The sequence below is a fragment of the Orcinus orca genome, chromosome 1, assembly GCF_937001465.1.
Source record: "Orcinus orca chromosome 1, mOrcOrc1.1, whole genome shotgun sequence".
NCBI classification, from domain to species: domain Eukaryota; kingdom Metazoa; phylum Chordata; class Mammalia; order Artiodactyla; family Delphinidae; genus Orcinus; species Orcinus orca.
Genome location: NC_064559.1, coordinates 36,089,656 through 36,115,036, shown reverse-complemented (window position 1 = coordinate 36,115,036; position 25,381 = coordinate 36,089,656). Strand labels below are relative to the sequence as shown.

Sequence of the window (25,381 nt, the reverse complement as noted above, 5' to 3'; positions counted from 1 at the left end):
CTGTGTTTTGGTCCTCAAGGCTAAAAACAAAAACAAAAAAATTTCAAACCAGTATTGAAATCTAGTTAGTAGTAGTCATGCTTGTTTCAGAGCATGGGTTAGCAATTCTGAAACTCTGTGTATACTCTAGGAATGAGCAATTAAATAAATATATTATGGATAATGGGTACCAGGTTTCTCAGTGTTCAGAGAACAGAGTTACAAATATGGAAAGGGGAGAAAATAGAATAAAACATGTAGTATTTGGTTGGAATTGAAGATATTGATGTGAACTCATAGGCTTCAATATAGATAACACACAGACAGATAGAGAAATTGATATAGAAGTATGTGGGTAAATGTGTGTACACATACATACATCTATTTACTACCTCTGTCTGCTGAAGGGGACTATAAACAATGGTACTCCAGTAACAAAGAGCACACCTAGCACCCATGGTTTCTAAATACCATTCCTCACTAAAAGAAACCAGGGCTCTTTGAAGAAATGCCTCCAGAGGTGAAACAAGGAAAATACAAGATGTACCTAGAACATCTTGTTGCACCAGGAAGTATAAGAAATACTCAAAGAATGATGGGGACATATCAAAGGGACACAGGAACCAGCCTGCAGGGACTCTACTAGCCAAATCTGGGACAATATGAGCATTAAAATAAAGATGTTAAAAGATTATAAACTACTGAATAAAATCAGAATCCATGAGTCCACATTGATATAAACAAACAAACCACCAGACAAATATAGAGGGAGATGGAAACCTCTTCCTTACAGTAGAATCCCAACCAATAAATGTAGAAGGAATGATGGAAACTAGAAAAATTACCATTTGGTAACCATCATAGTAATAATTGATTCAAGCAAGAATCATCAATAGATGCTAAAACTAGTGGGTATAAGGTTTGAAGAATAACATGATATTTACTTGGTCTCAAATGGGACAAATCATTGACAAGTGCCTCCTCACATGGTATATTGAGAAGAATACAACATCCCTTCTACGGTATTCCTGCCCAAAGTACATAACCTGAATAAAGAAATGTTAGACATTAACAGAAGTATCAAATTAGAGAATATTCTACAAAATAGCTGGGCTGAATGCTCCCCCAAAATGTCAATGTCATGAAATACAAAGAAAGACCTAGAAATCTTTCCGCATTAAAGGAAACTAAAGAGACAACTGAATGAAATGCATAATCTTGGACTTTGTTTTGCTAAAAAGAAAATATTTGAAACAAATGGTAGATCTGAATGTCTGTAGATTATATAACATTATTGTGTCAATATGTACACCCTGATTTTGATAACTATACTACCATTGGGTCAGAGAACAACCTTATTTTTCGTAAATACACATTAAAGTGTGTAGGATTAAAGGAGTATCATGTCTGTAACTTATGCTCAAGTGTTTCATAAAAACAAAATATGTATGTGCATGAGTTATATATGGAGAGAAAGAAAGAGAAATATAAAGCAAATGTTAATATGTTAACATTTTTGGACAAGTTGGGTAAATGGTATACAGAAATTCTCTGACCTATTGCAATTTTTCTGTAAGTCTAAAATTATGTCCAAAAAAAATTAAAGATCCCATTCTGGATGAAAAGGGTATCAGTTCTCCCATCTTTCTTTCCTTTGGCAGTAAATATATGCTACTTTGTGTTATCTTTCTTCGTATAAACCTTCTGTCTTCCACATGACACAACGAGCCTCCTGAGGGCAGAGGCTGGGTCCTATAAATCTTCGTGACCCCAGCACCTGCCAGAACCTGTTGATCATTGTTGATGATGAAGATGCAGCCAAGTGTCTATTACTGAATCACATGTAATACAAGTGACTAAAAAGGTCCCTCTACAATTCTGGCTCCTCAGTCTTGAACTCTATATCTGTCAGGACACACACATTCACACACGCCTATATATACTACCTTAAATGTTTCACGTTAACTGGTAACTTCTATAAGCTAGAATACTGGGTTAGTCTTCTGTGCATATTTAATTCCTAGAACAGCTCTAGAATAAGTGCTGAATAAATGTTTGCTGAAAGAATAAGTGAACCTCGCATAGTAGGATTGGTGTTCACCAAAACTTTCTATGCTAATTCACAAGAGGGCCAGGAGTGGACTTGTTTTTCAGAAGAAATAATAGCACAAGGATGTTCTCAGCCCCCAAAATAATAAGCAAGAAACCTTATCCAAGATTTTCAAACCAATTCTTTCTGGCTAGAATGGCTCAAAAACGGGTCCAGATCTGATAAATCACTTTTACATTATATATATATTTTTTGTATTATATGTATTTTTTCCATATGGCTTCCCTGAACTATGCTGTAAAGTAGGTTTCCTAATCATTCATCAGCCGTCTGGAAACTCAGTATGTGTATCTGGGGGCCGGGAGTAGGGTGAGGACAAAAAAAAGAGGCATCACTGAATTCTTTATAAGCCACATTACCTTCACTCACTTCCAGTTAATGATGTAAAGGAGACCTGGCAAAACCGACACTGAGAATGTGCAAGAATCAGGTTAGCATCTAAGACAAAGCCCCGAACAATACCATTTAATCCGTATACTAGAAGCACCTGAATGGCTTCAGGAGGTGCTAATGGAAGAATGTGCCGCACACCTACCTGAGCGTGTGCACGCATGTATATGTAGAACTCAGTGATAGGGAAGGGCACACATTTCCACGCAGGACCGGAGAAAACAGAAGCAAGGAGGTGGCTGACAAATCTAGTCCATGTATAAAAAGGCGAGGGGGGCGGGGCACAGGCGGGGAGAAGGGCAAAAAGTCAATAAACCTAAGAAACTGAACCTTTCTTAATTGTGCCTGCCTTCCTGGGTTTATTTGCTTTCTATTCAGAGTCCACTCAATGCCTGTGCTTTTGTCTTCCAAAGGAAATGTTTGAGGCATCATTTCCACCTGTACGCTGCGGCATGGATTCTGTACAACTTCCTCCTTTTGCTAAATCCTCGAGATGCTGCCTGTAAATTCAAAGAATTTCAAGCATCAACAGAAACCCCCACCCCCACCCCCAGAACTTAGTTACGAACATCTGTTGTTTACAAGGGTTCAGGCTGAGAGCTGCCAGACTTGTTCTGCAACCTCTACTTTTAACACAGAGGCTGCCAGGGAGGGATGTCTGAATTCCACGCAAGGATGCCCTGTCCCAACTGCTTAAGCAGAAATCGGCAAACAACAGCTCAGCATCCTCCCGTTGAAGATAATCCTAGTTTGTTCAATTCATTTTCTAATGCCGATTCTTTAACTAGCTGTACCCAAAATATGTTAGGAAGCAGAGCTGTGCTCATCAATCTTCCCTGAATTAAAACCCGAGGGGCAATGATCCAATGATCGGTGGAGGTGTATAAGGGCAGGAGACTCTGGAAAGGATTTCAACTCTGAAAAACCCAAACCCTACTTTTTTCTTATTCTCCCTAAATCCTTCATTAACACTGAGCTCTTCCCACATGACTCTCTTTCTCTTCACAGCATGATACCTCAGTACAGCACAGAAGTTAGATATTAAAGTCTTTACTTCAATCAACTTGGGACCAAATCTAATTGAGAACATAACTGCTATCCTTTACCTCTCCCTGGCTGAGCCAAGCACGAGTGCCTCCCGAGCCCTCCACCTTCCCTCCCTTCCCGGTGACTACTGAAACCTGCTTTACACGGGGTCCTATTTTTAGATTCGTGTGCCCATGAGCACATGTGTGCTTATTATTCTCTCCCAGCCTGTCTGATTTTTCCCCATATCAATTATGAGCGTCCTTATGGCAGAGACTGTCTTTTCTTCTTATCTTGTAAACCCTCCCACTTAACACAGTCAGCTCCCAATAAAGATGACATGGCTTTTGCCTTTAAAAAAGAACTGGATCCAAGTCAATTCACTTAATTGGCTATGAATTTCTGAAAATTAAAGAACTTGCCGCACACTGCTTCCTGTGTCTACTGTGGAATTATTATGGACTTACAAGAGCCCAGAAAATGAATACTAAAAGTTCCCTGAGCCCAGCACTGTTGTTAAGGGACATGATCACCAGGGCTGTGCCCCTGGCAAGCTGAAAGCCCAAGGTGTGTCCTGGTGACATTCTGACGGCACAGCCAGCAAGACACAGGAATGCCCCAGCCTCCAACATCCTCCCAACTGTGCATAAAAGCATGTTTTGCTCCCGACCTGCCCTCTATCATTCCCTGCCCTAAAAGGATGATATGAAGCCATTTATGCAGAAGCTTGTAAGCCTCTGTGTGGCCTCATGAGACAGACAACCCTGTAAACCACAGTCTGTTATGCTCATGACTGAGATTTGTGCTGCCCTGGCCTGCTGGTCGTGACGGTGGCCGCTCAGGAGGCTGAACAGGGCTGGCGTTCTTTTATTCCCCTGGGGTGCGGTTGGGACCTGTGGGTCTCAACACTGCATCTTTAATGACCTGGCAATTAGTGCTAACTACTACCTCCGTGAGGACAAGGACATCCGAGGGTGACTGTAAGACAAATTTCCTCTTGACGATTATGAGCCTGGATCTAAAAATAACACGCCAGGGTTAATGACCTGCTTCAAGGTAGTTCATGACACCTTGTGAATAAGACACCGTATAGGACAAAACATACAACTGCTGAGTTTTTATAAGAACTGGACATACAATTATATAGGGTCACAGAATTGCGTATTTCCTCCCAATGTAGCCATATCATAAAAATCAAGAGGCAGGAAGAGTCTGTCATTCGGGAGGGCCCATGGGGGTCGCTGAAGTGAATGGAGACTGACATACTATTACCTAGGGCCAGGCTTAAGAACGCTTAACTGTGTGCAGGGAATAAATGGTGAATCTAATCTACTAGTGTTTTACCTGGTATAGCTATGTTTGGTCCCAACTCCTGAGGACAAGAAAAATTGTCACTGCTACTTACATTTACTCTAGGTCAAGCACTGTCTCAGGGCTTCACATATATTAAAATTTGTTTAATCAGTATAACAACTCCATGAGGTAGACACTATTATTATCCACAATTTACAGATGAGGAAACTGAGGCAACTAACAACCTTCTTATAAAATCACACAGCTAGTAAGTAGAAAATCCAAGATCAGAGCCCAGAAAATCTGGTTCCAGAGTCTGTGATCTTGACAATCACAGCTATATTCCTTCTGTGGTGATGATAATTAGATCGGCTACCATTTTTTGAGCATCTAGTAAGTTATAGGCACTCAGCTAGTGCTTTACATATATTATATCTAATCTTTAGAACAACTCTTCAAGGTAGGCATTACTCTCCACATTTCAAGGATGAGAAAACTGAAGCGAAAAGGGGTTAAGTGACTTGGTCAAGGTCACACAGCTGTAAGTGGAAGATCCAAATTTGTCTGGATTAAAGCTCTCAGCTTTTTCTGCTAAGCTGTAAAGCCTCCCAAAGAGCTTTCAAATGAATTCTTTCTCTGTTCAAAAGACAGGCCACCACTCTGTCTTGCTGATTCCCCAAAGTGCCTGTGTTGCTTCTATCCTCTTTTGTCCACATGAGAGGAGACCTCCCAACTCTTCCAAAAAGGACCCAACCACCACTGAAAGTTCTATATGGACTGGGCCAGTGAAAAACTCACCAACAGACCTTTTGTTAGTTTCTAAATAAAGTCAGCTTGAGCCATGGCAAAAGGAAGCCAACCTTTGCTCAACACCAGATGCTAATTCTCGGCAAAACCTTCCCTGAAGGAACAAACAACTCCCAAATACGTCCAAAATGAATGAGTGACACACTGGTCCCAGGAAGTAAGGGGTTCTTCCTTCTGGCAGCTTCAGGCTTCCTCCTACTTCCCTTCTCAAAATCACCCCATATTCAAAGAGGAACTTTCTGGTCCTCCACTCTTTTCTCATTTGCAATCACAGCTATAACATTCTCCATGGCCAGCTGACTCTGTTTTTCAACCCAATGCTGTCCTGTGAGGCTGATGAACAACTGTGAACTCAACTCCAGAGGAGAAATCCATCAGCAATAGGTGATGTAACTGCAGAGACTGTGCACATTCAAACACCGGGCCCAAGGCCAAGAACATGGACACTACAAGAATTTCTCTTTAATTAACTGTGTACCTAACCTCCCACTGAAAGGAGTATTGCAGGTCGAACATCTACCAGATTCTTGGGATACCTGAGTGCCGCTCCCTCCCTCACATCCCTTCCAGTAAGTTCCACACTCATAATCAGGCAAATAAGCAGATTTACTTTCCATGTGTATTTCCTTAATATACTGCTAATTTAATGTTAGTGAGAATAGAATAGTGTCTTATTCCTATCCCCAGTACCTAGATCAATGTCTGTATATAATTAGGTCCCCCAAATGTGTGCTGAATGAATACACAAATAAATATATCTCTTAAATCACTTTTCACCCTTTGCAATCTGAGTACCACAGACAATACAAAGAATCGTCCCCTCTTTTAACTCCTAAAACCTTTACTGTTGGAAATCAAACATTTCCACAGCCTCAACCATTATCTCTCTATGAACTTGCCCCACTCTCTACCAACAATCCACACATTAGCTCTGAATATGGTCCAGATCTTTAGCCCTGAATACAGCTATTCATTTTCTGTCAATTACAGATACTTCAGCTTCAATATCCTTCTGATGTCTTAAACTTAACAACCAAACACCAAATTTGTCATATTCCAGACCTTCAAAAACAGCTCCTTCTCCTAACTTTGGTATTTCTATTAAAGGCACCATTAATTTACCAGTCACCCAAGTCCAAAAGAAACTTCACAGCCCTCTTTTTTTTGTGTTGCCAAGATTACTTGAAACCCAAATCCCATCAGTCGGGACTACCCTGGTGCAACAGTGGTTAAGAATCCGCCTGCCAATGCAGGGGACATGGGTTTGATCCTGGTCCGGGAAGATCCCACATGCCACAGAGCAACTAAGCCCGTGCGCCACAACTACTGAGCCTGCACTCTAGAGCCCACGAGCCACAACTACTGAGCTTGCGTGCCACAACTACTGAAGCCTGTGCGCCTAGAGCCCGTGCTCTGCAACAAGAAGCCCGCGCACCGCAACGAAGAGTAGCCCCCACTCGCCACAATTAGAAAAAGCCCGCGTGCAGCAACCAAGACCCAACGCAGCCAAAAAAATAAATAAACAAATCCCATCAGTCAGTAATTCCTGTAGTCTTCCCGTACCAGCTGTTTTCCATCTGTCTCTAGACCGTAAGCTACAGGAGTGCAGGGGGCAGTATCTGTCTGCCTGGCATGTGCGTGGCACATGGTAAGAGCACAATACATGCTTGCTAAATGGACTGAAGAATCGATTTCGATCCTTTCCATCCCTACCCTCCCACGCTAATTTAGATCCTTATTACTTACTGTGACAACTGGTTTCACTGTCTCAAGTTCCTTGTGAATTAGCAAACCATCACCATTAAGGATAAGGTTAATCTTCCTTAAGTAGAGTTCACAACCTCAGCTTGGACACTTGGTGTTCCTACCTTCAGTGGTTTCCAGTGTCCACAGCAGAGAGCCAAATCTTATTCAAGAGTCAGGGCTCGCCATGATACGGTCCTATCTACTTTTGTCCAGTTCCTCCATATACACTCATTACCCCAACAAAACCAGTCTACTCACTGTACCCCAAAAGTGCTTTGTACTTTCCTCCTAGCTGTAGCATCTTTCCCCTCCCTCTCTCTCCACGTGTCAAAATCCTAGCCATTTTCAAGGTCTGGTTCAAATCCCATTCCCCATCTTGAAAGTTTCCTGACCTACCAACTGTGCATCATGCCTTCTGTAGCACGCACTTGGTACCTACCCCATATTGCCCTACAATGAATATCTGTGTTATTATGTTCAGGCATAATTTGTCCCTGATTAGATTATAAAGTCATGTGGGAAAGAACCACTACTTCTACTTTGAATCTCTCTCCTCTAAGAGGCTACACTAATACCTTAAAAATGTTCAACAAATATTTGTTGTTGAGGAGAAGGAAAAGCTGGAAGAAAGACAAGATGTTGGCAGTGGGTTATAAAGTACCATAAGGTCTTTGTAAGGAACACAGCGGGATAGCATTGCAGGAGTATTCCTCTAAAACTCAACAGGAAAAGAAAAAAAAAAAAAAAACCATAACCCTACCTCAAAATAAAAGATAGAACTGAGCTATTAAAAGTAGGAGATCAAAACCAAATGAGCTATGATTGAAAGGTAATTTACAGCAAGTCTGTGCAAAAAAAAAAAACAAAAAAAACCCCAGCCAACACATTATCAATTAGAGTCCTGCTGGGCAATATTAACACAGATTCCACTTAAAAGAGACAATCAAAGGCTTAGCAACAAACAGGAATACATTTAGACTCTTCAAGGAGCCAAAGAAAATGCAAGAACATCTTCCCTAGGAAGACTTCCTACCCTCTCATAATATCTCTGCTCTTAATCAAACCAGGCAGATAGAATTTCAGACATTAATAGGGTCCTCCCACAATTCAAAGGGATGGAGGAAGCCATATAACCTATCTTAAACAAAGCAGAATAAGATAGATAGAAATAATCACTATACTTCTATCTATAGGGGGGAGAGAAGGAGGGGGAGTGGACTGCAGGGTCAGACTTTGCAATGGAGTCAGAGTTGTGTGAGATTTAGTGAAGGTGTCTGCACTGAGACCGTGTGGGAGAGGACAAAACGTAAGCAGGAGAAAAGCAGAATAGGAAGCCAAGCCAAAGAGTGACAGGGTAATGGCTTCCAGGGTAAGAGGTTGTCCAAGAGAAGATGAAAACAGCACTTCAGCAACGTTGGTCCCTAAATGCGGTCACTTGAGACTATAAGTTAAAATACCCAACCTACCCCAGTATGAGGGGCTGAAATCTAGCCAGGTTGAGAAACTGGCCTGGAAAAGGGTGGGACAAGTCATGTAGACCAATTTCAGCCCTGGCTAACCTACCCCATCCCAAGTTGAATAGTTTCCATGTCCCTGAGATGTGTCTGTCCAGGGCTCCTGCTGGCAGCTGCTCTCCTGGCAGCACAGGGAGACAAATTCATGGCATTGCTGGGCCAACAGCTGCTACAGCTCTGGGGGAGGTGACGAGTGCCTGCTGAGATGCTCTGGGCAGAGAATAAACTATTCTAGGGACCAGCCCTGGAGTCAGCGAAATCGAGGCTACACTTCTCCGGCTGAATGAAAATACAATTGCCACTCCAGAAACCCAGAAAACCCATAGCCCTTCCTCTGTCCCAGCTTCTTTGACTTTAATTGCTTCCTGCCCTCATGTTTGACCCATCCTTTCTAGTTCCCAGGGCACGACTTCAGTCTCGGCCCCCATTAACCTTAGGCTCACTGCCATCCCTTCCTAACAGGTTTCCTCCCTCCAGTCCCTCTGCTCCAGCTGATCTTATGCACTGTTGCCATAGTTACCTTTCCAAATCGCAGCCATCCATAATTATGCTCCAAAACTATCAGTGGGTCCCCCATGCTTACAGAATAAAGCCCAAACTCTTATCACCTGGCATTCACGGACCACTGTAATCTGGTCCCTACCAACTTTTCCAGACTTAGTCACTATCACGTTTATTACTCCTGTTCTTTAGTAAAACAGATGAGTTACCTACCAGTTTTGTTTTTCCCAGCTCTATGCCTTTATCAACACTGTTCTCTCTGCCTAAAATGCTTCCTTCCCCATCTTTTTACCCTCCTTCTACAACTTCTGCATCGTTTCAATTGAATTAAGCTTATAAAACCAATACCTTGCATTGGCACTTTTGTGTTTCCATTTCCCATCCACTGAACCTCACCTCCGTAAAGCCCACTCTTCTCTGTGCATTTATGGCACTTTACAAAGTGGATGAGCAGAATGGTCTTTCATACACCTGCCTGCTCGTATATCACATACAGTGTGGTAGAGGCTGCTAATTGTCCCCCACTATCTTTCCCCTCCATGTATATTAACAGAAACTCTACTTTCTGGTCATTAGAATAATAACTACATTTCCCAGCCTCCCTTGCAGCTCAGTAGAACCATGCCAGTCAGATGTGAGCTGAAGAGATGTATGTGCCACTTCCAGACTGTACCTTTAAAGGGTAAGGATGTGCCTGCCCCTGGCCCTTTTGCTTTTCCCGCTGGCTGGAATGGGGACATGGTGGTCTGAGCCATCTTGGGTCATACAGAACAAGCACAACACTCTAGGGATGAAATAAGGACCCTGACACAGCCGTGGATGGCTAACGCCCAGACGATTACACGAGAGAAAAATCAACCTCCATCTCATGTAAGATACTATCATTTGGGTCTATTAAAGACCCAAATATTTGGGTCTGCCAAACCTAAAACAGACATGCCTAAAAAGCCTTTCCTAGGCCAAAAATGTCAATTTTCAGTTGCTAACAAATGTTTCAAGCGTGACCTGGTGGTGCTGTCTGCCAAGGGCCAGCTCCATTTCAGCATCGTGGTTGTCTCTGTACAGTAACACTTGTACATGCAAAAATCAGAATACTTGGTTCCGTTTTACAGCACAGAGATGAGTGGAAAGTGGAAAAATGCAAGTGCTGCTGCTAGTGTTACATTGAGAAGTAGAGTCTCATCCCTGGATGAACAAGACAAGGTTAGAAATCATCAGTCACCATAATTCCTCAAATGTTCCCTGGACTTAGGCAAGCAGACCATGGGTTTAATTGTGGCAAAAAGAAGAAAATGAAAGACAAATGCTCAAAGTTCAACAGGTGAGGTGTAATTCAGAATTTCACATATATACTTATAGTAATAGAACCCACCTACTCCATGTAAAACTCCTGTACTTTGTAAGGAATAAATTATGTATGAAAGTAGGATGTTGCCTGGACTCCCTTACTGAGTTTCTCACCATCTTGCCTGTGTTACATGCACTTGTATGTATGTCTCATTGCCTCTTCTATTAGGCTGTACCACATGAATTTGTCACTATGTGACATTTTGTGTCTTCCAAAAATCAGCAATTTCATGTTGCACTCTAACAGATTGAAAACTCTTGGGTTTGGGACTCATTTTACTTATCTTTGCCTCTCGCAATGCCTTATAATGGGAGAATATAAATAAGAAATTGCGGGATTAACTTTTACAGATCTCCTACTTGAAAGCCTGCTAGTTCCATAAGACAACGCTATCCTACATACCTTCCATCCTTTTAAGTGCTTAAAAAAAAATCACCTCTCCCTCCTTTGTTCCCCTCTGCCTTCCCTCCCCCATCCTCCCCTGGTAACTTACTTCTGGTAATTAACATTTACTACTCCCTAAAATTGGGTGTGCCCAAGCCTTGGGTCCCGGGTTTAGCTCTCTGTCCTTCTCTTTCTCTTCCCTGAGTTCATATAGTTTCATATCTTCCATAGTCACTTTTTTTTTTTTTTGCGGTACGCAGCCCTCTCACTGCTGTAGCCTCTCCCGTTGCAGAGCACAGGCTCCGGACGCGCAGGCTCAGCGGCCATGGCTCACGGGCCCAGCCGCTCCATGGCATGTGGGATCTTCCCAGACCGGGGCACAAACCCGTGTCCCCTGCATCAGCAGGCGGACTCTCAACCACTGCGCCACCAGGGAAGCCCCCATAGTCACTTTTTACCTCACCTCTTACCTCAATAGTACAACATCTCCACTGGACAGCCCTCCCACTGCCCCAAACCCACCATGCCCAGAGCAGGCTCACCATTCAAACCAGGTCTTCCCTCAACAGCCCCACTTCTATCATAGATGCCCCAGTTCTTCCAGGACACCAGGCTAGAGACACTGGGTCACCTCTGACCATTACAGTTCTTTACCCAATCAGTTACCCAGTCCTCTTCAGTTTCTTGAATACTTCTTGAATATATGCCTTCCTCTCTATTCTTTTTTGCTCTCACATCGTACATGGATTATCCCCCCAAAACCTCTATCTTGGCCTTCTCTGGCATAAAAATTCATTCTTCTACCATCTTTCCTCATGTCTCCTTCCCCACACAAGAACCCAGAGGGCTCTCTACCATGCTGCCACATCAAATTTGAACTACCCTGCTTGTCTGTCAAAGAACCGTTATTTGGTGTCTACTTATCTAAACCCTATTTTCCACTGCTTTGGGAAATACCTGTGTTCTCATAATATTTTGCTCATACCTCTGTTAAAGTCCTTTTTACATTATATTGTTTACACGGCTCTTTTCCCTGTTAGCCAAGATTCCAGAGCTTATCTCAGTCTCTGAAGAAATCAGCCCAGAACACAGTACCCAGTAGGCATTTAAAAGGGGTCTGTTGAATAAGTATCAATAGATTGCTGCTCAGGATAAGATCCGACAAGAAACTATTAAAGTAACCTAGCCATAAAGTGACAGCAAAGGAGTGGCAAAGGCTCCTCTATGAGTGCTTGTAGCCCTTTGTTCTTTTGTTCTGCAACACTTACCTCAACTCATCTAACCATGTGATGTGTTCAGTGCCTGTTTCCTCATTCTGTTATAAGTGCCATGTGGAGGACGGTGCTTGTTCATTGTTATATCCCGGGGTACAATGTCTGGTCTGAAGGAGTTCAAGGAATGCACAATGGACATTTGTTGAATGAATGCATACGAACCTCCTGTAATAAAGCTGGATCCCTCACTAGCCCCTTTACCCCTCGCCACCAAACACTCCTGCTTCCTCTCTCTTGCACATGCTATTCTCTCCTACACAAATCTACCTTTAAGGACTAACCTTAATCCCACTTGCTTCATGAAAATGCTCCTGACTACTCCACATCCTTTATCTGTCTCTGATGATTTATCACTGACCTCTTATCACATCTATATTCTACATAAAACCAATGATCTCTTAATGAGACCATTATTGCTTTATCCTCTAATTGCTTCCTATATTAAAAATCTTTTCTCCCCAATCAGATATGGCTCCCTATGGATACACACAATAAACTTCTCTTGTATCTTCCAATACCTGTACAACACAGAGCACATAGCTGGCTCTCAAGAAATACTCACTTGTCGTCTGGGAAAAATGAAGTCAGGTACCAACTTTATCAGAAGGGAAATCAATTCTCCCAGTCTTGGAGAAAACACCCTATTTCTTGTATGTGATCTTAGAGCAGTTCAGCACATCTGTACCTTAATTTGTAGTAAATGTGTCCTTAAGCTGAGAATATAATATAATACTAAAAATCAAATGCTATTTTAAAGTTAGGAGGAGTTTATCAAGAGAATAAATCCAACTTTGAATCATTTTTCTAAAGCAAACAATTCCCCCACTGATCTTCATTTATCATATACTAAAATAACATTTTAGTCTCTCAGGATTGCTTATCATAAAGAGAACAGGACTTGCAAAAGATAAGGGACTTGGAGGACAAAACATCTGGAGGAAATTCTCTTTCTGGCTTCTATTGAAAGTGTCGTATGTTCTCCTTACTTATTCATTGCTCAGAGCTGGCTTGTAAAGGATAAATTGTGTCCCAAATTATTAGGGCGATAAACAAAAATAGAAAACAGGGAAATAAGATACACTTGGCATTAATTCTTAAATTCACTCATTCATTTACTCATCCAATAATATTTAGTGAGCATCTATTATATATTACACTAGGCACTGTGGGAGACTGAACAATGAATCAGAAAAGCTTAGACAGTCCACTGAGGGAAGATAATATAAGGCAGATAGTTCTGAATGTCCTAATAAAAGAACAAAAAAAAAAGAACTGCTGTAAGAATTTAGAAGAGGGAGAACATTCTTCCTCCTGGGAGAATCTGGAAAGTTTCTTAAAACAGGTTGCATCTGCATTCAGTCTTAAAACATGGGTATGGCTTCAACTTGCAGAGATGTGAAGAATGGGCACAAAAGTTCATATAACAGGATAAGCAAAGGCCCAGTGGAGTTAGTGTTCTGTTTGGCTGCAGTATAGCAGAACAGAAACAGGATATAAGGTTGGAAAGCTGGTCGGGCCAGATGTAGAGGGGCTTGAAGACCAAGCCAAGGAGTGTACACCTTTGTGAACAGAGCAACACTTCTCAACAGCAACCTGGGGATCTTGTTACAGCAGACTGGGTGTGGGACCTGAGATTCTGCATCTCCAAAACCCCGGCGGTACTGATCTTGGGAGACCACATCTTCAGTATCAAGAACACAGACATCAGGGGGCCATTGCACAGAGAGACTGCCTGATTCCCAGGGTGTTCCAGGAAGACTAAATCTGATAATAATGGATCAGGCAGATTGGAATGGGGAGAAGCTGAAGACCGTTGTCCGCAACGCTGGTCATTCGTTAGAATCATCTGGGAAGCTTCTACACCACACTGTTACCCAGGCCTTTCTCCCGGAGATTCTGGTTTAATTGATCTGGAGTGGGGCCCAGATTTCAGTATTTTTAAATAGTTCTCCAGGGAATTCTAATGTGTGGCCAGGATTGAGAACTTCTGCTAAAGATGATACAGTAAGTATTGCAATCACTCAGGCAAAGATAATGATGATCTAAACCAGTGCAATGGCAGTGAGAACAAAGTGAAGGGGCCAGTTGTATAAAATACTGTAAATGTAGAAGGAATAGGCTTAGGAACTGTCTGCACAGCGACTTAGATTTATGGCTACAACATTCATTTCTTCCGGTTAAAGACAGTTTGGTGAAATGGTTAAGAACACAGACTCTGGAGCCAGATTGCCTGGGTTTGGATTTCAGCTCTGCTATTCTGCTATTTATTTATTAGGGGGGTGTGTGTGTGAGAGAGAGAAAGAGAGAGAGAGAGACCTTAGGCAAGTTCCTTAATCACTTTATGACTCAGTTTCCTCATCTGTATGTTGGGGATATAACAGTAACTAACATATGGAGTTGTGAAGATTAAGTGAATTAACAAATATGTAAAAGCCCTTAGAACCATGCTTGGCATATAGGAAGAGCTTTAAAGGCGTTTGCTGTTATTATAAGCGTGGTTCATCATCTATTCTGATCTCTCCAAGATATCGAACTGAACGTAAGACTGATCTGGAAAAGGAGAAGTCCTTGAGGGCTCTCAACCCTCAGCCAATTTGAAATCACTAGGTCACCTGCTTCATAAATACAATTCGATGGAGGTGGCACACCCTGCCTCCCTCCATCCTGGACCCCATTCTCAAGGTGTCTAAAAGTAACAGCCACAGCATCCCTACTTGAACTGCTGGTCCTTGGTGCTTCGCGTCTTGGCCAGGAAGCGCTCTGCCAGCTTCTCCAGGTTGCGGGAGTAGTCCATCTCGATCTCAGCCTTCTTCCGGAAGAAGTCCTGGAGGTCCTGCAACAGCTGCACCCGGAGCTCACACTGCTGGTCCAGGCATTTCATCTGCTCTGTGAGCTGAGCACGGATCTCTGCAATGAAAGCGAGGTGAGGCAGTCAGACAGAGATCCCTGGAAAAAACCATAACACCAACATTTACCCCTTCCATTTAGTTGTTCCCTGTGCTATGGGGAACTTAAAGGCTTTAATTTTTAAAATGTGATATGAGGCACCACCAAAACTCACCAACTCTTTTCAGACCCTTAAAGAACACTGAAACCAGGGATCTGCTAAATCATTTAAAAGAAACTGCTTATCAGACATAATAATACTCAGAGCTACCCCTTAATGAGCAATTTATTGTGCTTCCAGCAGTGTCAGAATGTAGGCTCCCTTCTGGCAGGGAGCCAAATGAATTATCTCCCAACCATCCTATTAGGTTAGTACCACTTTCATCCCTATTTTAAAGATGAGAAAACTGACTCTTAAAAAGAAGTCAAGCTATTAGGTGGTGGAGCCGGGATTCAAACCCAAACAGCTTCACTTCAGAGCCCAAAGCCCTACTTTTTATACTTTCTCCCATTATTTCAAACTGTTTTTCCACATCTTCATGAAGTAGGGGGAGAGGTCAGGATATTTTAGTGGAGATAGAAAGGGCTCTGCCCAAGGGCAAATAGTGGCAGTCAAGAATGAAACAAGCACCCAGATCTCTAGGCTTGCAAACCATTAACTGTCAATCGGATTCCATAGTTTCCAATACCACTGAATGTAATCAATCTTCAAGAAGCTGATATTTTCACCAACAAATATCACTCGTATCTCTGATGCTTCATCCTCACGGATGCTCAGAGCCTCTGCTGTGTCAAAGCTAGAAATATTTCTGGTTAAGCTCTCGCTTGGCAGCTTTCTGGCTGGCCAGAATGCTCGTACAGGGTTAGCAAACACCCTCTCTGGAACTGCAGCAATGGCAGCTCCAGATACAACCAGATCTGCCTCAGATGCAATACTGCATTCGTTACTGACAAGAGACCTGGCACCCGCAGGAAGCAGCTTGCCAAAGCCAGACTGAAAGGCCTGCAGTGTGTATCCTGCTGAAGTTATGTCCCAATCCCCATCAGAGTCACAGTGGAGTCACTTCTTTCATCCCTTTCTTCCCCGCACCCCCACAAGCCTGCTCAGCTCCAATAGCTTAGGATGTGACAGTAACTCCAATCCCAGGGAAAAAGAGCACCTGTATTATTACGCCTTTCCTCTGCATGCTCTAAATTCATTCCCCAACAGTAGAGTTGTAACAGTGCTTTCAGTCTATGCTCTGTAATGCATAGGGTGGGGGTGTGGAATCTAGAGTTTTCATCTGAGCTGCAGATAAATCAGAGGCAAATCCAGGAACGAAGCTATGATGTTGAAAATTCTGCCAACCACTCCTTTTATGAAGCAATGAGGGATGGGCAAATGGTACATTTGGCTTCGCCTTGGAGTAGCTTCGGGCCCATCATCCATCCCCATCTTCATTTTTGTTTGTTTTTACAGATATCAGGATGTACCACAAGTATCTGGTCCTTTATGGGTGATCTCAGGTGATCTGTGAGTGTAGTTCTCACCCTCTTCGGCTCCCTGCCTCCTCCCGTGCCAACCACCAATGCCAACCAGGCCTGCAGTAACCTCACCTGAACTGAAACTGAGCACCGGAGGATTGTTTCAAGCAGACAGAAGGCTGCGCAGAAAAGCCGCCTACCTCATCAAAGCTCTCTTGTTCTGTGTGTTTTTGGAGTCTGATTACAGGGGTGTTGGGGGGGGAAGATCTGTAGAGGGCATGCCAGGCATCTGGTTCCTGCCAGGGATTTCTGGGCCTCTTAAAGGCAACAGCCCTTGCCGAGACTATTCCTCGAGGCATCTGTCCTCTTTCTATCTTTGATAGATAGAAGTAGTAGCTGGTAGTAGTAGCCACTGGGTAGGCAGACTGTGGGTGGAGAGGACATTCACAATGCTCATTGATATTACTTACAACTTGTCCATTAAATAAGAATCAGGGGGCTTCCCTGGTGGCACAGTGGTTGAGAGTCCGCCTGCCGATGAAGCGGACACGGGTTCGTGCCCCGGTCAGGGAAGATCCCACGTGCCGCGGAGCAGCTAGGCCTGTGAGCCATGGACGCTGAGCCTGCGCGTCCGGAGCCTGTGCTCCACAACGGGAGAGGCCACAGCACTGAGAGGCCCGCGTACCACAAAAAAAAAAAAAAAAAAAAAAAAAAGAATCAGGGCATCTTAGGGTGAAAAGGCTTTCCAGGTACCCAGTCAGTAACAGATGTGCAAGAGGATGTGGATAGCAAGGGGATGTCAGCCCTCTCTGAGTCACTTGTAATTCATTTAAGACTTTGCCTCAATAAACTCTCTAACTAGTGGAGCAGAAAGGGAGCACAGGAGGATGAATGATGCCCACCTTCGCCATAAAAAGAGGAGGCTAAGCAAATTCCCACAATACCCATAAGTTTCCAGAGGTAGACCGCTGCAGGGTTGTCCTGTCTGAGGAACAAGCACTTCATAGGAGGCCTTTAAGATACGTGAATTAATCTAAGAAGTCCCAACGTGCATCCAGCCAGCATGGAATTCCACCCTGACCTCCTTAAGTGTCTCAACAAATGGGCAGCATTACCCAAAGTGCACCCCAGCCTCAGGCATCCCCTCCGGGCCCCTGAAGGAAAGGGAGCACATGCTTACTGAACACCTTTATACACATCACCTCAGTTAACCTTTATTACTAGGCCATAATTGGTATCCCCAATTGTCCTGATTGCACAGATGAGAAAACTGAAGTATGACAAGTAATTTACCAAAGGCTCATACAATTAGGTGCAAGTGGGGTTGAAGCCAAATGAAGGTTTGCCTTGATTTGTCAAAGAGGTTGTCAGTGGGGCAGGGAAACAAGAGAAACGAACAAGAGTCTGGGGTCTCTGAGGTATTTCTGGGGGAATCACAGTTTCTCTCGCTCCAAACCCTGGAATGTCCCCTTCCCCACCTTCCAGATGAGGTGGTGACTCAGGCCCCCAGAGTCAAGTTTGAAGTAGCCCGGTGACTCACTAACTAGCCCATGTTTCGACTAGTCCACAACTGGGCTGGATCCCTTCCTGCTTTCTAGATCTCCTCTACAGGGCAGCTTTGAAGGAAGTGAGAATGCGATATCCCCACCCCAATCCAGGAAAAGGAGAGTCTCTGCTAAGAGATACCACCTGCCACTGTGGTTAATTAGTGATGCGACTCCACTGAGCATCTCCCCTCCCCCACCCCTCCCCATGGAAGGAGATGCCGCCTTGGCTCCCACCCTCAGAGCCTCTGCACAGGCACTTAAGGGAGACTCCAACTACCCCCATCTCCAGGCCTGCAGCTCCAAGACAGAATGGCTGCTCTGTCCAGGGCAAAATGTGCTCTGTCCAGGCTTTTGCTGCTGCTGCTTTTGCTGCAAAGACAAACAATGGTCCCCAAGAAGGCAGCTGTGCCAGCCCCAGTCCTCTGTCCATGCATATGAGGGGCAGGAAACAATAGGCCACTGAACGCCAGCATGCCTGGGCCATGTGCCCAGGCTGGAGGCCCCTCTGTACCCTGGCCGACCAATAAACTACAAGGGCAGAAAGAAGAAAGGGGCAATTTATAAAAACATGGAGGAATTCCTCACAGTTCCATCCACACAGTTCCATCGTGTGCTTAGGCCAGAATGCACGTGTATACACGCAAAGACACACAATCATACCACCCACAGTGCTTCACCACATCAACCCAAGAAGCCTTTGCAAATTCAGTTTATAGTTGGATGAGAGTTCCTGGGAGCTGGGGATGATGGGATCTTTGTAGGTTCTGTCCCTAGAACTACACTGAAGAAGTCAAGTTCTCACGTTCTACATGCAGCTATATCTCAGGGTTATAAATGTATTTCATGGCCATCCAGAAAGCCAAAGTACAAAGGTCACCATGAATGACCTGGAGTGATACATGCCAAAAATGACCTCCCCTGGGCACCTCACACAGCCCATTTATTCAGCAAATCTTTACTGTGCCCCTACTGTATAACAGACCCTGTGCTAGGTGATGGCAACAGAGGACAAAACAGGCCCAAGCCCTGCCCTAATGAAGCATGGCTTGACAAGAAGAGGAAGGAAAAGAAAGCAAAGACAGTCTCATTACTTTTGCTTCAAATATTCTTTATTATAGATAGCCATGGTATTAAGCCCCCACCTAAAGACCAAAGATTTAAAAATCATCAGTAGCAGGCAAAAGATATTAGGCAACAAGCCTAAGAACATTTCAATGTCCTCTGACTCTTTTTCTATTATGTTTTATAAAAATGACACTTGAATACAAACTGCAGCTTCCCTTGCAAAAGGGGCCAAAGTTCTAGAACAAGTTTCTTGAAAATCAGAGTTAACCTTTGGTTAGCATTTCATTCAGAGATTCAAGTCAAAATGTAACTCCACTGTTCTGGAACTAGACCGTGACGATGGTTGCACAATCTTGTGAATATACAAAAACAAAAAACCCACTGAATTGTACACTTCAAAGGGGTAAATTTTATGGTATGTGAATTATATCTCATTACAAAAATTGAACCCCACCAAAACAGCATGTCCTGCTGAGTGCCATCCTGCCAACTAAGGGGAAAATGGTCCAGCAAACAGGCACCAAAAGGAGGAAGGAATTCTTGGTTTCCATTTCTCCACTTGTATGGGCTGAATTTCAGTTCTGCATTGAATTTTTTTTTTTTTTTTTTTTTTTTTTTGCAGTACGTGGGCCTCTCACTGTTGTGGCCTCTCCCGTTGCGGAGCACAGGCTCCAGACGCGCAGGCCCAGCGGCCATGGGTCACGGGCCTAGCCGCTCCGCGGCATGTGGGATCTTCCTGGACCCGGGCACGAACCCATGTCCCCTACATCGGCAGGTGGACTCTCAACCACTGCGCCACCAGGGAAGCCCTGCATTGAATATTCTTAAAGCAAATCTTAGAAGCTGTCCCTCAGGACAGGAAGCTTGTCCAGGACATTGAACTCCACTGGCAGATCACCATTCCATCATTTGTGAAGGGTGTCAGATCAAAACCTGGCAAGGAATGTTTTTATGTATGAGTTCAAATGCAGGCTCAGCACACACATCCAGAAGAGCTCCCCCCAGGATATGCTGACTCCTTGTCCATGCTTGGCCATAGCTGAGATCCTAACTACACCTGTTCTGGGAGTTAGAAGGAGGCTCATCTCCTTTTTAGAAAGAAGCTGAAGGGTCACAAAACAGATGAAATTCAAAGAAAAACTAGACCTAACAGGATACTGATCATTTAACAAAAACAGGGCCCTGCCACAGCGACAATCATGGAGACTAAAATTATATAACACCTGCCAGTGCAGGTGACACAGTCCTCTAGAAACTGTCCTCACTTCAGAGAACACCCAGGAAATTCATCAGTCAGCAGAGTGCTGGGGGATTCTGTTCAGCTCACTGCTTCCAATCCAAAGATATTAACCCCTTTCTTTCCCTCTTTCAAAATTCATCTCCTTTTTTAGGAATTCTGTCTGATTAAGTCACATGGAACCCCTTCCTATGAATCCCTTACCTCTGAGGAGAAAATGGGGGTTGGGGGGAGGCCGGGAGAAAGATGTAATCTTTCAGGAGATCAACACAGGCACGTCCTTCCCTCCTCCTTGACGTGCTGGCACCTAGGGGACAAGAGCTGCCACTCCCACAGGTTGTGCTCAGAGCCCGTTGAGCATGAGGTCAGCCTGGGTTCCCCACTGGGAACCAGGCCTGATGCCGGTCTTTTTCCACAAAATCTGCCTCTCCTGCTTTTAGCCTTTCACAAACACATGATGTCACCTCAGCCATCTCAGGAATATGAATTCCTAGTACCTTTCCAGCAAGTGTTATATAAGAAGACAATTGAGGCTTTCAGCAGGCTCTACCCTCCATATCTCTTACCAAGACCTCTTATCACAACGGTCATCGGCTCCTCTCAGAACTATTCCCTGGGAAACAGAATGCTGGAATACCTTGCCAAGTCTGACTCTTTACCTGCAGGTTTGCCTTTCTACAAACTCAGTAATGGGAAGGCCTTTAAATTTTTTCTTGGACAACCGAACCAGAGCCCAGAGAAGGGGAAGGAATTTCTGGAGATCACACAGCTATTAAGCTTCAGATCTAGGCCTGGAACCCGGGTCACTGGGTTCCTAAGCCAAAGTTCTTTCTTACTTACTCTTGTCACAAATATTTATTTGAGCACCTTCCAGGTGCTCTCAGAGTACAAAGACAAAGTCCTCTGTCAATGTTAGCAGAGCAGTCAGGAAGAGACAAGTAAAAAACCTACAACAAACACAGTGAAACAATAATATAAATAAATGAGGTATGCACACAGTGTCGTGACAGCAGAGAGAAGGAAGACACGTATCACCCTCAATCAACTTCCTATACCACATCTTTCAGTGACTGACATTATTACTTATCTCAGTAGTCAGTATGCCAATAAAAGCCATCAAGCTACTCTTAGCAAACTAGAAAACAGCAAATATTCTCCCTCAAAGAGTGTGATCGGTGGCCTTTTTCCTCATTACTTTACCCTATTGAATATAGCATAGAAACAAACATGAGTTAATCCAAACAATCAATCAACAAATAGCTACTAAGCTTCCAGAATATGTGGATGTGACATACTTATTGTTTTCCCTTCCTTGCATCCATATCCTCCCGACTCTAAGTGCTTTTGACAAAGCTGATTCCACCTCTGGCCTCTCCAAAGATGGTAGATGTTACCTCCAGGCCCTGTTTAGGAGCTACAAGACCTGGGGACAATGTCAGTCTGAGACAGTGCTACCATCTTGCCACCACGAGTGGAATGGAGCCAACCTAGAGGAAGCAGAGCTGAGGTATGGGAAAACGAAACTTGAGCCCCTGGATCAATCATGGCCAGATGCCAGCCCTATCCCTGCCCCTTTCCAGCATACAAGCCAACTCATTCCGTTTTTGCTTAAAATAATTTGCATTGGGGTTTTGGTCTCTTGCAAACAAAGGATTCCTAGTGGACTAAGTAGGGAATTCTCAAGTATTCAGAAGCATAAAGGTCCCGGTCCTCAAGGAACTTACAATCTAATTGTGAAAACATGATCAAAATATATAATACATTTTCAAAAAATACATAATTATTTACCTATTACATAATTATGCAAGATATATAATTAAATATATAAATCTTTATTATAGTATACTGCAAGAATGAAACTGAGAAGAAATATTACAAGTAAAAGTCTTAAGGACTCAAAGCAGTGGGGACTAACATTGCTAAAATAAGGCTTCTTGAGAAAGACTAAACTTGAGAGGGAGAAATTGTTTGTTTGGCTCACAACATACTCCTAGACCCAAAACAATACCTGGCATATAGTAGGGCTTGAAATTTGTGGAAGGAAGGAGAGGATAAAGAGAGAAAATGGGAGGAAAGAGACGTCTGAACTAGTATTCTGAGGATGGGGAAAATTTCAATAAATGGAAGGGTGAGGGGACAATCTTCCAGACGAAGGGAAAACATAAGCGGAGAGATGGGAATGTTTGAGTGTGGCCTCTTTATGAGATAGTGAGGAGGCTGGCCTCACCAGAACAAAAGGCAACGTAAGGGTAGGTCAGAGATAAGGGTGCACAGAGAGGAGCAGCTCCAAAGGCTAACAGGGTAGTTTGGATTTCAAGAGGCCAGAAATGGAGCTGGTGAAAGTTTGTGTCATGATGGGAACAGAGCTGAAGGAAGATCAGAGTGGAGGAGGTCTGCTGGATGGGTTCCTAGGCCTTCTAAATTAAGAGATGGAGTGAGCGTTAATGAGCAATCCAGGCTGAAGTAGTACAGAGGTCAAAAAGAATAGGAGGATTCCATGAGTGGAAAATCCCCACACATACTAACACTAATCACTAGTAATAATACATACTTTAGAGCCACTGATCCTAAAGCTAGTGAGTCCAAGCTATCCCCTCCTATACAGTGGTGAGCAAACTGGACATGTAAGAGAGATCGTTGGGTTCAAAGGTAAGACAGTTACCTTGGTGGGAGGAAGGAGGGGTGGTGGCAACTGGAGTGCAAGCCTCTCCGGCTTTCCTTTTACTATAGTTCTTTGTGTTGAACTTTAAGTTTGGCCATCTTCAAAACTGTCTGCCCTGTGCAGTAGATTTCCCCAAAGTTATGAAAGAAAGAACCTTTCCTCCCCTCGCATTAACTCCACACTACCTAAGAACAATGCATGCAGCTTTGGAGACAAAGAGAAACCAGCCAGGGGGAAGGAGAAGGAGAAAAATGGCCTTAAGAGTTTCCGAAGGACGTCCATTTATTAACTGTTGAGTCCCCAAGTGAAGACACAGAAAGCAGCCTCATAAAGCCCATGAGACGGGAGAGTGTGAAGGGGAATATCTCAATGAACTTTAATCATCAGGACTGCTCTTGGCAGGCCACCTTGGTTCTTTTAAGTGACTCAATAGAAAGTCAAAGACAAAAGGCTCCCAAATGAACAAGCTGCCACATCAAATGCCAAAGTAGTAATTTTACCTCCTAGGCCTTGCCTGAGATGTTTAAGAAACAGAATTCCTGAGGTCCAAAGTCTAGAATTAACTTGTACTACAAACTAAAGATCTGGAATGAGATGACCAACGGCTCCTCTGGGAAATGTTACCTAGTCTGATGCCCCTGATTGATTGCTAGAGACAAAGTGGAAGTGAATTCCCAAGGACCATGATAGCCAACCAACAAATCTAGCATATATTCGTCTCATACCATCTCTGTGCAAAGATCTGAGTGACAAATCATTGGAACATGCAAGAAAATATAAGACATTGTCTTGCTTTCAAGGAGCTTATAATCCAATTGGGGAAAAAAAGGAGACTAAATGCAAAAGCATTCAACTGTATAGGATTGTGTGTGCTAAGTGCCAAAATAATGGTCCCAGATTACATTCAGAGAGGAGATCAGTATAAACCAGGATCAGCCTGAGTTAGTCTTCAGGCCTGAAACTGGGGAGGATTTAAAGAGGTGTAAGGGTTATAGAGGAAGGAGCGCTGTGATTACTAGGGCAAAGGTGAGGAGGCAGAAATGGGCAGATCAAGCCCAGGAGCCTGTGTGAGTACAGCACAGTGATTTGAGGGTTTATTCAGAAGAGCATGGAGAGAAAGAGGGGGGTGGAAAAGCAAGAAAGAGTGCACATGCTCGATGAGCAGATCAGATACACTGTTCCAAAGGGATCTGTAAACTGTGGACAAAGCAAGGTAAGGGTCTTGAAAAGCAGAAGGACAGCACAAGAAGAGTCAAAAAGCCAAGGACTTCCCTGAACTCAACTCCTGAAAAGACTAAGTGTCAATTTCAACATGTCCACTATAGTAATGGACAACGGTAAACTGTACGCTGCTCAAGGCTCCAGCGCAACTGAATGGAAAACAAACCAGATCAATCCTAAAATCCACACCCTAAATTCCTAGAGAGCTGGCTCTGGAGGATTTACTTCATTTTGTGTAGGACCCAGCTTGGCCTACAGTATTGGCACATCATTTCATATTTAGTTCCACCAGCAGGGACCAAGCCCCTATTAGTTGTTGGGAAAAGGGACAAAGATGACTACAGAAGACCAGGAGATTCACTCGGCCTTTGAAGTGCCTGTAGAACTTCCTATTGGAAAATGCAGTTTTGTTCTCCAGTCTGGAGTTCTCAGGAGAGGTCAAGTCTGGAGGGAGACATTTGCGAGCCATCAGCAAGTAGATGGGAGTATGAAGTTAACCATGAAAGCGAACGCAGCTGCCCATAGAAAGCATGGAGAATGAAAGAGAAGTAGGCCTAAGCCTGGGGACACCCTCATTTAGGTGGAAAGCAAAAGAAGAGGAGATAGGAAACTAGAGTGAGAATGGAAAGAGATGTATCAAGGTGTCAATAACTGCAAATCACTTAAAGAAAACAGCAGGGCAAAGAGTTTATTAACTTGGGCGATCATTATTGAGAGCCTGCTATGCATCACCCAAGATGAACACAACCACCTTGCTGACAGGCTGGGTCAGCCTGTACTGCTCCAGTTGCTATGACTGTTCCAGTGCTTCATGCTGGTGGGCCGCCCTGACAGCCCCTTGCCTTGTACCTGTGCTACACGCCTCTCAATTCCCACCCCAGGGTTTCCCTGTCGCCACTGCGGCATGGGATTTGGAGGGACCTGCTC

General features: G+C 43.7%; 1 protein-coding gene across 9 annotated transcripts in view; it reads right to left on the bottom strand.

Annotated features, from left to right (window-relative positions):
- SRGAP2 (SLIT-ROBO Rho GTPase activating protein 2) overlaps window positions 1–25,381 on the bottom strand; it is a 238,432-nt gene that overhangs the window by 129,623 nt on the left and 83,428 nt on the right. For all 9 annotated transcript variants that reach the window (XM_033410544.2, XM_033410545.2, XM_033410546.2 and 6 more), the window contains one exon: window positions 15,087–15,279. In XM_033410544.2, the coding sequence (XP_033266435.2) occupies window positions 15,087–15,279 (193 nt within the window). The remainder of the gene's footprint in view (window positions 1–15,086; window positions 15,280–25,381) is intronic.